This window comes from Citrus clementina, unplaced genomic scaffold (assembly GCF_000493195.1).
Source record: "Citrus clementina cultivar Clemenules unplaced genomic scaffold, Citrus_clementina_v1.0 scaffold_3, whole genome shotgun sequence".
Taxonomy (NCBI): Eukaryota; Viridiplantae; Streptophyta; class Magnoliopsida; order Sapindales; family Rutaceae; genus Citrus; species Citrus x clementina.
In genome coordinates, this window is record NW_006262339.1 from 34851839 (window position 1) to 34865905 (window position 14067).

Sequence of the window (14067 nt, forward strand, 5' to 3'; positions counted from 1 at the left end):
TGCCCTTGTAACCCCAAAAGCGCTTTCATCTATTTCATTCGAAAATTTTAGAAATAGACCAAAGCGCTTCCGCAAAAATCATCATAATTCGTGATAGGTCATTGAGAACGAAACATAGTAAGAGTTCTCCACATCCATTTTGCTGTGTACCTGAACAGAGAGTCTGCGGGAAATAATATTAGGCGTAACACACATGTTCAAAGAAGAACATGAATTGACCACCTTCTATCTTCAAACCAACTTTACGTCGAAGAAATAATTTTTATGCTTAGTTTCTAATGACTTCTTTTCTCTTGCTGTCGCAATTTTATACAATTCAAAATATTATAGAAAAATCAAAAAGACCTGAGAATATTACTTTAATTGCAGTCCCCCGCATGTGCATTAACCCACTGGAAGTTGGCCTCTATCCAGCAAACCAATTTGTCATACCTTACCAAGGAAAGACTGCATAGCCAGAAAATTATCGAGGTTAGCTAAAGATGTAATACATGAATATATGCTGACAATAATTGCAAGAATGCCTGACTGTGATGCTCTTATCAGACTTTACAAGACATTGTCCAGAAACATAAGATGAAACCAATATAAAGCCGATGCATGTTGGCTTCGAGTTGTAAAAAACTACATATGCTAACCAATATAATCAGGAGTACAAAATAACACTAGGGAAATGGGAAAAATAAAAAGCGAATAAAAGTTCCGCATTTTAAGAACAACAAGAAATTTCTTGGTTAATTAATGCTTTGAGATCAAGACTGGATATACAAAACCTGCACAACTTATTAATCTCAAAATGAAACTATATGCTAATGGAAAAATTTGAGTCAACACACAAGAATCTTCCATCATTGGTAATGAATTCATGTGTCAGAAAGGAGAAGTCTTTTTCTACCTTGACTCCTGCAGGTGTGTTTCCAGGCTTGGCTGTAGTTGTGCTTCCAAAGACATTGCCACCGTTGGAAGGCTTTGCAGTAGTTGTGCTCCCAAAACCGAACTTCGACTTCTTGTCTGAGGGCTTTAATATTTGGAAAGAGCACATTAGTGTCTCATCAACAGACATCATTGCACCAGCATTATCAAACTCCCCGCAATAATTAGGTGCTGAAAAAATAGTAACAAGCTGTCGGTTGGCAAAGAACTCATATCCATCCTCTACGACCTGCAAATAATAAATTATAAAATGTAAAACAAACAATTAAGGAGGTATGCACTAAAATAAAAAGGAATCATATCCTCTACAGTAACCCAAAGCACTGCACAGAATGGACCAACCAGTGCCAGAAGCAACCAGATCCAAAGCCACAGTTACACAGTGGAGGAGCTTAGACATTTAAAGGGAGCAAGCCCCAGTGGTACAACACTCATAGAATGCCAAAATAACAATAGAGTGATAGGCGTAGTATAGCTATAGTCTCACAAAAATTTTAAATGCTCCTCACTGAAATTTCATGGCCCATGGTATGCTTCCACAGCCCTAAGACTGGTCCTGAAGAGGATATGAACCCTAGTACTGTGGGAACTAAAAGGAACAGCTATGACAAGTAAACCTGGTGAGCACGACAAACGAGATCCAGATCATGCTTCTGCAGAAAGTCTGTCACTTTGTCAGCACCAAAAGTAAATGAAACTCCCCTATCATTCATCCCCCAGCCTTGAATATCTTTACTGGGATCAGACCAGAGAAGATCACAGAGCAACCCTGTGTCTGGTACATCAGTTGGGCGTTGTAAACTTCTAATTTGATCCAAACTATGTAGGTCAGGAGAAAGGCCCCCATGCATGCAGAGAATCTTCTCATCAATTAGAGCCGCCACTGGTAGACAGTTAAAACAATCTGTGAATGTCTTCCATAGCCTAACATTAAATCTTCTCTTGCACTCGTCATAAAACCCATATATACGGTTTATGGAAGCACATTCATGGTTTCCTCTCAAGAGGAAAAAATTTTCAGGATATTTTATTTTATATGCAAGTAGGAGGCATATTGTCTCCAGACTTTGCTTGCCTCGATCCACATAATCCCCTAAAAATAAGTAGTTGGCTTTAGGAGGTAACCCACCATACTCAAAAAGCCTCAAAAGATCAGAATATTGACCATGAATGTCTCCTGCATTTCATAAACAGATATCATTATCAGGATGGATGATCACAAATCTTTATTCAAAATGTTTTCAATAATGCCAAAACTAAGCCACTGGCCACAAGAATGAGTGCCATTGACGTACAAGGTAAATAAATTATCATGAACTGAATCTAACGGGTTTAAACTGAATTCTGATCAGTGGAGTCAATTAACTCCTTACAAGTATGTTTCAACTCAAACACGGCAGACCCACGTTTGAAATGTAGTCAATATGGAGCAGTACAAATTAAAACATCATATTCTTCTATTTCAATTATTTTTTTAAGTAAAGGACACGTCAACTTCCACACAAATATTGCATACAGCAAAGTTGACCAATCATACATCTTCTGAAGTGAGTAACAATGTGCTGGACAGCAGATAACAACACCTTTTTTTTTCTCTTTCGACTGAAATACATCAGCTATCATAAAAAATAGTGCACACAACAAATCTATTGATCACACTTATGTAGATATTCTCTACGACCTAATCTAAGTATCATGAAGTAACTTGGCCTTTTTTTTTAACTCCAAACTTCAACCATTAGTTGCATAATGTAGTAACGAAAACTTAATTGCAACATTGAGGACATTCAGCAACTTCAGGCAAACCTATACATTCAAAGAGACTAACAAAGAATGGGGCACAAACAATACATAGCTCTCTTAGTGCAAGCTAATTATTGTGAAGACTATTTATCTGCTAAGAATTGAATTTGAGTGGATTTTCCTACAGATCTACACACAACTCAACTTAAGAAGAATAAAAAGATAAAAAATAAAAATCCTATGGATTAAGAAAGATAAATGGAGATTTATTAGTATACATCCAAAATTAGAAACTCATTAAACAATCCAGGGGTAAAAATTGAGGAATAAGAATATAGCGTATCTCAGGATAAGACCAAAGACATAATAACAGAAACATTTAAGGCAAACCACTACAAAGTTTTTACATAATAACCCAAAGCAAAGCAAACCATTATAAAATTTTTACATAATAACCTAGAAACAAAACAGATGAAAATTGGGCAAGTCCATATCCCGAACCTCTGCTAGGAAAAATGTGTTCAGCAGACTCATGGCTCCAACAATAGAAATTAACCCGTACACAACGAAACAAATTAATTGATATAAAAAACAGTCAAAGACAAAGCCAACTAAGAAGATTAACTAATTTGGAGATTGAATTACATAGTTAATTTTACAAAATATAGCATAAACCCATTGTATTTCATAGTAAGCAACTGCACAAAATGCCCAGAGGCAAATTCATAAAGGAACAGTAGATAAAAGAAAAAAAAGACGAGGAAAAAAACAGCATGAAACAAACAAATCACCTAACACATCATGGGGAATTGACTTGTTAACGTTAAAGAGCAAAATAAAACTTGGCACCTTCATCCAAACAAGAACAGACGCTTACCCCTTACAGAGAATGGCTTAGGTTTTTCTTTAGAGTTTGAGGCTGATTTATAAGAATATGAAGAAGAAATGATTGTGGAAGTTTGATAGTGATCAAGGATTGAATATTGGACTTAAAATACAAATTGGTAGTGAGGGCTGGTTTTCGATCATAATGTTGAGAGACCACTAATGCCCAATACTTGTACCGTCTCACGTAAATATCCAAATTTAATAAACATGAACTAAATCCAGTGTATTGAGTGTTATTATTCAATGGAACATAAAATCTCTGGGTCAAATAATTCTAAAGTTAAACCAACAATAATCCCAAAAGCTAAAGTTGATAAGAAAGGCCCAACAGTATACTTCTATCACACAAAATTTGAAGATAGAAAAAAGAAGGGCCTTTTTGTTTTTTAACTGAAACTGAAAAAAGATTCAGTATTAACAATTCATAAATTTTAAAGACGTTGGTTTTCCATCTTAACACTGAAAACTTGGTGTTTATATATCCGAATATAATTAAGCCAAAATTTTAATTTATCACTAAATAGGAAAACAACTAAATAAGCTGCATAGTTTTATTTCCAATAAATGCTTATAATATTTATTCATTCCTTACCATATAAAAACCTATCCTTCATTATTTATTTATTTTTTATAGGAAACAGAGAAATTAGTATTAATAAGAACAATAATTACGAAATGTCAAAAAGGAGTCCACAAAAAAAGAACCCCCAAAAGATCACTAAAAGATCCATATGGTTGAGAGCTAATCAGATGACAATATAAGTACAATTGTTATATTGCATTTATTAAATGTATTAATTGTTATTCTACTTTTGTTTCTTTTATTCATTTTTACATATTTTAGAACAATGTAGTAACATTTGAAACAAAAAAAAACCTTAAAAAAGGCAACGATTTCGTCTATCTAGATGAATACTCCTAATCTGAACCCCTTCACATGAGCGAGGAAGGCATTGGATAATGGTTGATTCTTGAAATATTGACCAACAGGATTGAGCAAAGAAAACGTTAATAATCTATATGTCATAAATACGAACAATATCATTATAAGTATAATTTTACTTTAAACTTTTCTGTTTTCTATTTATGAATTATTATGTCTACAACATCAAAGTTTCCATAAAATATGAGTAGAAACATGTAAAATACTTAATAAAGGTGTCGGTGTCAAAGAGCCAGTGTTGGGATGTTTCTTCTCTCCAAAAACAAAACAACTTAATACCTATAATCAGATATGTAAAAAAGAAATACAACAATGTCATTTAGACATCAAGAATCAGCTGTATTATGATTTCCATCCAAATTTAGATATATTTTTGGGAATTTTTTTTTTTTAAAAAAAAAGGCTATTGAAGTATCACACACCAAGAGAAGAATAAATAGAAAAATAGAAAACACTGAGGCATTCAAACCCTCAACAATAAACTCAACATATCAACTTTAAACAAATAGATTCTTGACTGTTCTTAGTGACATTAAGAAACAAATCAAAAGAAGGAAACTCCCCAGAAGAAACATAAAAGACAAACTAAATTTCACGAAAGCATACAAACAGCTTCTCAGATGTCCTAAAGAACTCTGTGCTCAACCTAAAGACAGAAATGCCCTTGTGTTGCAGAAACTATGACACTACAATCAATGCAGTTACGCAACCGGTCATAGATTCCAAGCTAATACTCCAAAAGATGTCCTAAAGAACTCTATGCTCAACCTAAAGACAGAAATGCCCTCATGTTGCAGAAACTATGACTCTTCATTCAATCTAGTTAGGCAAGCACTCATAGATTCCAAGCTAATACTCCAAAAAACAAATCTAACCTCAAACTACCTGATAAACAGCTCAAAATGACATAATCCTCAACATTCTTCAGACATCCCATAAAGGTTGCACATCATAAATTCTGATTTTTAAAATTTTCACAAGCATAACAACCAACAACATTTTCACTTACCATATATGCATCAATCCCCATGTGGATTCCCCTGGCACCCAAAGAGGGGGGAAAAAGGGAAAGAAAATAGCAAAAAGGGAAAACCTGAGACAGGAGAAAGACATTATTTTTGGGGGGTGGGAGGAGGGTTGGCGGGTGTGGGGAGGGTGGAGAAGGGGTGGTAGGTAGAATTGGCTGGGGTGTGTTGGCTTATAAATGCAAATTGATCCAATTGGTTCAAGGAAAGAATATTGCTGCTACCGAAAGCTATAGAACAGCCTCTATAAGACCACACATTTAATCAAATTAAAAAACATACGCAACGCCCGATCTAAGCAGCCCAAAGCCATCAATACAGTGCATTGAAAAATAAATGTGACATCAACCGCTATATAGACAAGTTCTTTTCATTTACCAACTTTAATAGTAAATTTGTAGTATTAATTATATAAAACACACAAAATGACGTGAGTTAATGTAGGCAATAACACATAATTCATACATTAAGAAACATAAACTCACGGAGTAAATACAAAGCATCCTCCACTAAGATGCTTAATTGCAATCATCGCAACTTCCTTAAATGGAAGAGAAGTTCACAGAATTAAAACCAATAAATTACAAAAGCACCAGTAAAACTCAATCATTAATTGCAGATAAATCAGCTAATAACGTTCCACATTAAGTAGCCAAACCTCCCCGTCAACACCAATTGGGTTCACATCAACACTAAAAGAACCAATAGATCATCCAAAACCAACCCCATTTCATCAAGTACTCTGATAATCTAAAATTTGACAACCCCCTACCCCCAAAAGCGATATCTTTAATCAGTATGCAAACATGTCTTGGCGAGTTCAGAGAGAGAGAAACACACAGACACGCACAAAGGACTGGCATGCAGAGAGTTCAATCCTCAAAGTAAGCAATATATCGACAATGAAACCAAAAGAATTGGAAATAGAACACACTAAGTTCCTTGGAACACGAATTTATAAAAAAGAAGGGACAAGATCGGAAATCGGAAATCTCATAGATTACCAACAAATGTCATTAAAATTATCCCATGTAACCACTATGAAACCGGGCAAAAACTACCCAAAACAAGCAAGCACGTTACTCTGTTCCCTAAACCAAAATTAGGAACAATTAAGTCAATCAAATCACACACAATACATGGACGATCCCAAGGAAGGCCAAACATTCACTCACAAAACTAAGCATAATCAGTGTTAAACAATCAAATCATTTACAAAACAAAACAAAATAACAAAGAATCAAAGGGCAAAAACCAAACTACTGCATCACCATTTTTCACTAAGAATACACAAAATCACTCACTAAAACAAAATTACTCTAAAAAATCAAAATAAAAAATAATTACAAAAACCCTAAGGTATTCATTAAAAAAAAAAGAATCAGCTTGCGGACTAAAACAACTCCAAATGAAGCAATAAAACTATACCCAGTAAAAAAATAATAAAAAATAAATTAAAAAATACCAAAAAAATATAATTCATTCACACAAAACTCAAAACAAAAAGTGGGTATCTCATTAAAAATCCCCAAAAAAATAAATAAACAAAGTTAAGTTACCACAAATCTTGATGGGAGCTTCAAGCTCCAACAAATTAGGCTGTTTCAAGAAAATCTCTCTGGACTCAACACACAGCTGCCGGATCTCCGATTCTGATAACTGAACTTGCTTTCCGGGTCGGCCCCGGACCTCTAATAACCGTTTGATTATATCATCAAGAACAGCTTGCTCCATTTGTTAATCTGTCCTCGCTTCCCCTTTTCGAGCCTTCAGATTCTACAGATTTTGACCCCGTGAAAAAAGTCAACGGTCGTACTGCTGGTGATCGACTGATTTAAAGGAAGAAGAAGAAGAAGAAGAAGACAAAGAAGAAGGCGGTGAGTGAGTGAATAACATGGATTGAATTTGGTCGCTGTTTGGGGGTTTGTCAATGGTGGTGCGCTGCCGTTTTGTTTAAGAAATGGTGTCGTTTTGGAGAGATGGCGGTGGAAGAGAGTTTGAGAGATTCGCGTTTTTGCTTTCAAGGGGAAATAATGGTGTGATGAAGTTGAAAATTCCTTTTCGGATGAAAGAGAAAAAATTAAGAAATTAAAAATGAAAGCAAAAATTGGTTTACTACTCTACTCTCTTACATTATGGAAAAACTCAAGTAAACAATAATAATATTAAAAAAAAATACTTTTTTAAGAAAAAGATTAAAAATACTAAACGCTGACAAGAGTGTTGACAGAATTAAAATAAAATCGGATTTAATTTTTTTTCTTAGTATTTTTGTTAAATTTTTTTAATCAAAATATCATTTGCTTCTTTTTTCTTTGTGAGTATATGCACTGAAGAATACATCAAGTTATTGAAGAATTATGTCATAATTATCCAATTTAAACATTATTTATAGTTTAACAGTGATTTATGGATACCTTCTTTATGTAAAGCTTCTTTTGATGTGAATGATTGGTTTGTGAATTGGAAAAGATCCCTCCCTAAACATTTTGAATGTTCATTAGACATGAAAGCTTGAGGGGGTAGGTTGGTGGTCATGGCTCATGGGCACCTTTTGGAGAAAAAGCAGTGATGTCTTGTGGACCAACTAAGGTCAGGAGTGGGCATGGGGGAGCTTGTGGATTATCCCCACACTCAATAACTTTATAGATTTTTCATAAACAAAGTACAATGATATTTTATCTTCTTTTTTTTTGATTTGTAAACCGTTTGCATCACTTAATTGATTTGTTTGCTAAGGAGCTTTGTCGCTTTGTTTTAAATTTCAATAACTTCTTATCATAAAGAAAATGCAATAACTTGACTCTTTAAGGATTTTGGACTATCTTCAATAAAAACTTAGGACATTTAGAAAATGGCTAATACTAAGTTACATTCATGTAACTTAGGAGGATCCTTAAAAGATACATCATCTATCTTGAGATGAAACGATCATATGTACATCAAATGTTGCCCTAGAGTGAGGGCAATAAATGATTAATTATGTTTTACTTTTACATATTGAAAATTCAACAAAATGCCATATATATGCTCTTGTGCCATGTTTTACTTTGAAGCTTTGTTCTAATTCTTATCTACAACAGTCTTATCTTTTTCAAATCTTTTGTTTTTTGTCTAGTTTATTAGTTCATGTGCATTCAATCTCTGTACTATGGAGGCTTGGTACTAGACTTTGCGACCGATACTTTTTATTTTTTAGAGCTACATTAGGGCAGGTTGCCTTGCCTAGCCTCACAACGAAATAAATAAATAAACATACCATAATCACTTATGGTATGTTTACTTCGCGAGAATGGGAAAGATCGGAATTGGAATGGTTGGAATTAGAATAAAGAATGAAATTGAAAATAAGTTATTTATTTTGAACTGTATAAATCGAAATTAGAATAAACTGTATTCTGATTAATGTGTTTACTTTTATATTGTAATCGAAATAAATTGTTACTAACTTCAAAAGTGTCCTTAACTATTATGATTATTATTATTATTATTATTAGCGATATTAGTATTAGTACTACTACTACTATGACTATTATTATAATATAAATGAAAATAATACTAAGTAATAATAGTAATAGTATTAATAATAATAATTAATAATGGTAGTAGTAATAGTAATAATAGTAATAGTAATTATTATTATAAACAAAAATTATTATTATTACTATTAGAAGAATAATAATCAAATTGATAATAATGATAATAATTACTATATATCTTCTTACTATTATTAACACTATTATTATTATAATAAAATAAAAAATTATTATTACTATTATAGTAATATTATTATTATTGTTACTAATATTAGTAGTAGCGTAATTATTTATGATAATTGTCATCATAATTATGGTATTATAATATTGATTATTATTATTTAATTTTGTGATAAGGGCAAAGTCAAAATAATAAAAAAAAATAAAGAAGGACAAAGTGATTAATTCAAGAATGGAAATTCCAACTTCATTCTTGCTCCTCATTCCCAAAATTAATAGATCCCACAAATTTCATTCCTATCCTAAACACAAACTAAGCAAGTAAATAATAAAATCATTACTATTCCTCCATTTCAATCCTCCAATCCAAAAATAAATGCACCATTTTTCTTTATTTACAATCGATCAATCTCAAGAAACTCACAGTTTATCCTTTGACGCTTAATTTTTTTTTGGAAAATGCTATATTCCCCGGGTCAAACCCCGAATTAGTAAAACGGCGTCGTTTTGGCCTATTTTTTTTTCTTTTTGGTTGCATGAAGCGTCGTCGTTTTGGCTTGTAAAAACAAAACAAACTAAATGAAGAGGAGGGCAGAGGAAGTGAGGAACGAACAGATCAAGGTTTCAGCAACGAAATCAAAGTTTCAGCAACGAACGAACAGATCAAAGTTTCAGCAACGAAAACAGGTCTTCATATTCGATTTTTCAGTCACCATTGTTAAGTGAGGAACGAACAACTGTTTAAGATCTTCCTCTTCGATTTTTCAGCAGTTGTTTAAGCTCTTCCTCCTCGATTTTTCAGCAGCTATTAATACTTTCTGACATAAGACTAAGTTTCGGCATTTGCACAAGCTAAGGTACGGATTTTTCAGCACCTGTTGAAGCTCTCATTTTTGTTGTCAAGTTTGTATTAAATTTTCTTTTGGATTTTCTGTAACATTTTCGATTACGAAGATATTTGAATATAATAATTTCAGTTTCGATTACGAATACAAAATTTCTATTCGAATTTCTTTTATGGTAAGTCATGAAATTTTGCTCAAAAGAACAGTCGATAACATGCCCTCTAGTCAGTGAATTTTGCTCAAAAGAACCGTGTATGTGTAACCAAAAGGGATGCCTATGGACTTGTATTAGCTAGTTCGCGGCTTGCCGTTATTTGACAATTTCAATTTCCAATTGCATGCTTTTACAATAGGCTTGAATTGTTTAAATTTGAATCATGACTACGGACTTCTATTAGCTAATGTTTGCGGCTTGCCGTTATTTGATAATTTCAGTTTCCAATTGCGATGCTTTTACAACAATCTTGAATTGTTTAATGAATTTGCAATAAATAAATAATAATATACTGCATTGTTTAAATTTGTAGCAGTTAATGGATAATTTGGAGCAAGTGGAGGAGGTTGATGAAGTTGAAGAATTGGAGGATTTACAGGGGGTTACTTGTGGGCGAAACGGCAAGTCAAAAGCCAAAGACACTAATGTTTTGCGGCTTCAACCAAACCAAAAAATTGGATACAATGCTAAACTTGGAGGACGTTTGGATTTGGTTACCGGAAAATGGGTAATTGGAAATATGATTCTTGAACATAACCATGCCGTGAGTCCGAGCAAGAGTAGGTATTATCGATGCAACCGTACCATTAGTCCATTTGTTAAAAAGCAACTTGAGATAAACGACGAAGTTGGAATTAGAATGGCTCAAAGTTTTAAGTCCGTTGTTGTCGAGGCTGGTGGCTTTGAAAAAGTCTCATTCTTAGAAAAAGATGCTAGAAATCATATTGACAAGGTGCGGCGATTAAGGCTCGGAGAAGGGGATGCTGTTGCAATTCAGAGATATTTTAAGAAAATGCAAACAGAAAATGATGGGTTTTTCTTTAGTCTTGACCTAGATGATGAGGGCCGGTTGAAAAATATATTTTGGGCAGATCCAAGGAGTAGGGCAACTTATAAAGACTTTGGAGATGTAGTCACATTTGATACCACATACCTTACAAACAAATATGACATGCCATTTGCTCCTTTTGTAGGAGTTAATCATCATGGTCAATCAATTTTGTTAGGATGTGGGTTGATTTCGCATGAGGACAAGGAGACATTTACGTGGTTATTTGACACATGGCTATCATGCATGTCTGGCTCTCCTCCCCTTGGAATCATTACAGATCAAGACAAAGCGATGAAAAATGCGATTGAGATTGTTTTTCCAAACACTAGGCACCGATGGTGTTTATGGCATATACTGAAAAAGGTGCCTGAGAAGTTGGGAAGGTACGTTCAATATCATGCCATTAGAGTTTCATTACATTCCGTTGTTTATGATTCATATACTCCTGTTGAATTCGAGGAAGCTTGGCATGGCATGTTAGACAAATATGATCTTATTAATAATCAGTGGTTAAATGGATTATATGAGGAAAGAAATTGTTGGGTTCCATGTTTCGTGAAAAATTCTTTTTGGGCTGGAATGTCAACCACTCAGCGTAGTGAAAGTATGAATGCTTTCTTTGATGGGTATGTTAACTCGAAAACAACTTTGAAACAATTTGTGGAGAAATATGAAAAAGCAATGGAAAGTAAAATTGAGAAAGAATGGCAAGCGGATGCTAGGTGTTTTAGCCAACGGATGCCATGTCGTACCAGTTTTGCAATGGAGAAGCAAGTTGAAGCAGTGTACACTATTTCCAAGTTTCAAGAATTTCAGCAAGAGTTGGCGAATAAGATATATTGTGAGGTTTTCAGTTGTGGGGGATCAGAATATGAAGTTATTGAAAACGATGAACAAAGTAGAGAAAAAACTTTGAAAGTCTTTTTTGCCAAAAATGAGGGTGAAATTCATTGTGTGTGTAAAATGTTTGAATATAAGGGCATTCTTTGCAGACACGCCATCGCAGTGTTGTCACGTAACCGTATACAATTACTGCCTGAAAAGTATATCCTACGAAGATGGAGGAAAGATGTACGGAGATTCTACAGTAAAGTCAAAGTCAGTTATGATGCACGAAATTCAAGCATTGAACATCAGCGGTATAGAGAGGAGTGCACTGCTTTTTATGATGTTGCTGAGGTAGCTTCAAAAAATGAAGAAAGCCATAAAAATATTATGGGTTGGATTGAGAAAGCAATGAAGGATGTATCTCTGAATGTTCGAAGTGACGGTGACGATACATGCAGCTATGGTGGATCAAGAAGTTATACCGAAAACATACAAGATCCAGTAGTAACTCGGCGTAAAGGTCGTCCACCTACTCAAAGAAAGCAAAAGCAATTTAAGAGGCCAAAACAGAAATCGAATAATGCTTCGACTAGCACAACTGTGGAGGTAATTACGTTAATACATTCATTTTACATTAATTTAAAATATATATTTTAAATGTGTGTTAACCACATTTCTAGGACTCGGAGATACATGAATTTTCTTCTCAGGTGGCTACTACAGTCCCAACACAAGAGAGCCATATGGCACTGGTAATAATTTTTTTAATTTGTTGTTTCCATTCATTGTCATATGTTTGATAATTTACATTTAATTTTTTTGTTGGTTGTGTAACAGCTAGCATAACAAGCACCCTTCGAACATGCATTTTTCCCCCCTTACTATCAATCCTGGATGAATTATGGCGGAGTCCATCACGTAAACTTACAATATTTTCCACAACAAAATTTGGAGGAGGCTAATCGAGGGGAGTTTTCAAGCAACGAACCAAGCACATGATCGAAGTTAATTGAAGTTAAAGTTAGCTTATGTTTTATGTATTAACTTGGTGTATGTGTATGTGTATTTCGACATTTTATTGTTACACTTTGTAAGTTAAATTTGGATCTATTTGGAACATATTGAAATGAGTTGGGCCATATTATAAATTTGAGAAGTATTATTGGGGTCAAATTCTAAATTCATAATACTTTAAATTAATTCAAACAATTTGAAACTTATATTTAACATTAAAATGTTATTACATATCGTGAATTTAATGTTAAAAACAATACTTAAATAGAAAACATAAAACAACAATCACGATTAATTTAATAAAATCACTTCGTGGTGCCTCTCTCTTTCGAAGTTCGTCGTCCAACAATCGCCTCTGCACTTCACGTTCTCGCATGTGTTCAAGTTCTTTATGCAATAATTGACATTTTACGGACAAACACTCGATCTCCAAGGCCAGCTTCCTAACCTCATCCGCTAACAAGTTTATCTTCCCTTCGCTAGGTTTATGATCTTCTGCCCACTGAAAGTTGTTACATCTTCTACAAGTCCAAAATTTACGATTTGGATTTCTTTTTGTGCGTGACGTTAAGATCTCCATCTGATCACCACATCCATTACACATTTGCAATGAGCTTCGATTCTCGCTTGTGTTGGATGACATTGTTTGTGAAGCCATAGAACTGCCCAAAAAAAGATACAATTACATTTAATAATCTCTGTGTGTGTGTGTGTGTGTGCCTCTGTGTGTGTGTGTCTGTGTGTGTATGTGTGTGTGTCTGTGTGTGTGTGTTTGTGTCTCTGTGTGTGCCTCTGTGTGTGCGTGTGTTTGTGTCTGTGTTTGTGTGTGTGTGTGTGTGTCTGTGTGTGTGTGTGTGTCTGTGTGTCTGTGTGTGTGTATATGTGTGTGTGTGTGTATGTGTGTGTGTGTGTGTGTGCCTCTGTGTGTGTGTGTGTCTGTGTGTGTATGTGTGTGTGTGTGTGTGCCTCTGTGTGTGTATGTGTCTGTGTCTACTTGTGTGTCTGTGTGTGTGCCTCTGTGTGTGTGTGTGTTTGTGTCTGTGTTTGTGTGTGTGTGTGTGTGTGTGTGATACAACACAGATACAA

At 34.3% G+C, this 14067-nt stretch overlaps 2 protein-coding genes across 3 annotated transcripts in view; one reads left to right on the top strand and one right to left on the bottom strand.

The window, feature by feature from the left end:
- On the bottom strand, positions 1-7652 carry LOC18047886 (serine/threonine-protein phosphatase PP1). 2 transcript variants are annotated; one of them, XR_002906518.1, is made up of 5 exons: positions 7092-7652; positions 1551-2110; positions 896-1162; positions 359-447; positions 1-163 (listed from the first exon to the last, which is right to left on the bottom strand). XR_002906518.1 is itself a non-coding variant. In XM_024188860.1 (4 exons), exons 1-4 carry the CDS (start codon positions 7264-7266, stop codon positions 427-429), a joined length of 1023 nt encoding a protein of 340 aa, XP_024044628.1. In that variant the 5' UTR covers positions 7267-7652; the 3' UTR covers positions 1-426. The 2 variants fall into 2 exon arrangements, 1 of the variants encoding a protein (XP_024044628.1); XM_024188860.1 differs by having other exon boundaries at positions 1-447.
- A 2974-nt stretch (positions 7653-10626) lies between these two features.
- Positions 10627-14067, top strand: part of LOC112099908 (protein FAR1-RELATED SEQUENCE 9-like) — a 20652-nt gene continuing 17211 nt past the window's right edge. Inside the window, exon 1 of the mRNA XM_024187436.1 lies at positions 10627-12573. Within this exon, the coding sequence (XP_024043204.1) occupies positions 10627-12573 (1947 nt within the window). The remainder of the gene's footprint in view (positions 12574-14067) is intronic.

Coding starts and splice junctions, on each gene's coding strand:
- LOC18047886 (XM_024188860.1), bottom strand. CDS start 7,266: ATGGAGCAAGCTGTTCTTGATGATATAATCAAACGGTTATTAGAGGTC. Junction 2,111..7,091: donor AGCTCCCATCAAGATTTGTG/GTAACTTAACTT, acceptor TATGAAATGCAG/GAGACATTCATGGTCAATAT. Junction 1,163..1,550: donor TCGTTTGTCGTGCTCACCAG/GTTTACTTGTCA, acceptor TATTATTTGCAG/GTCGTAGAGGATGGATATGA.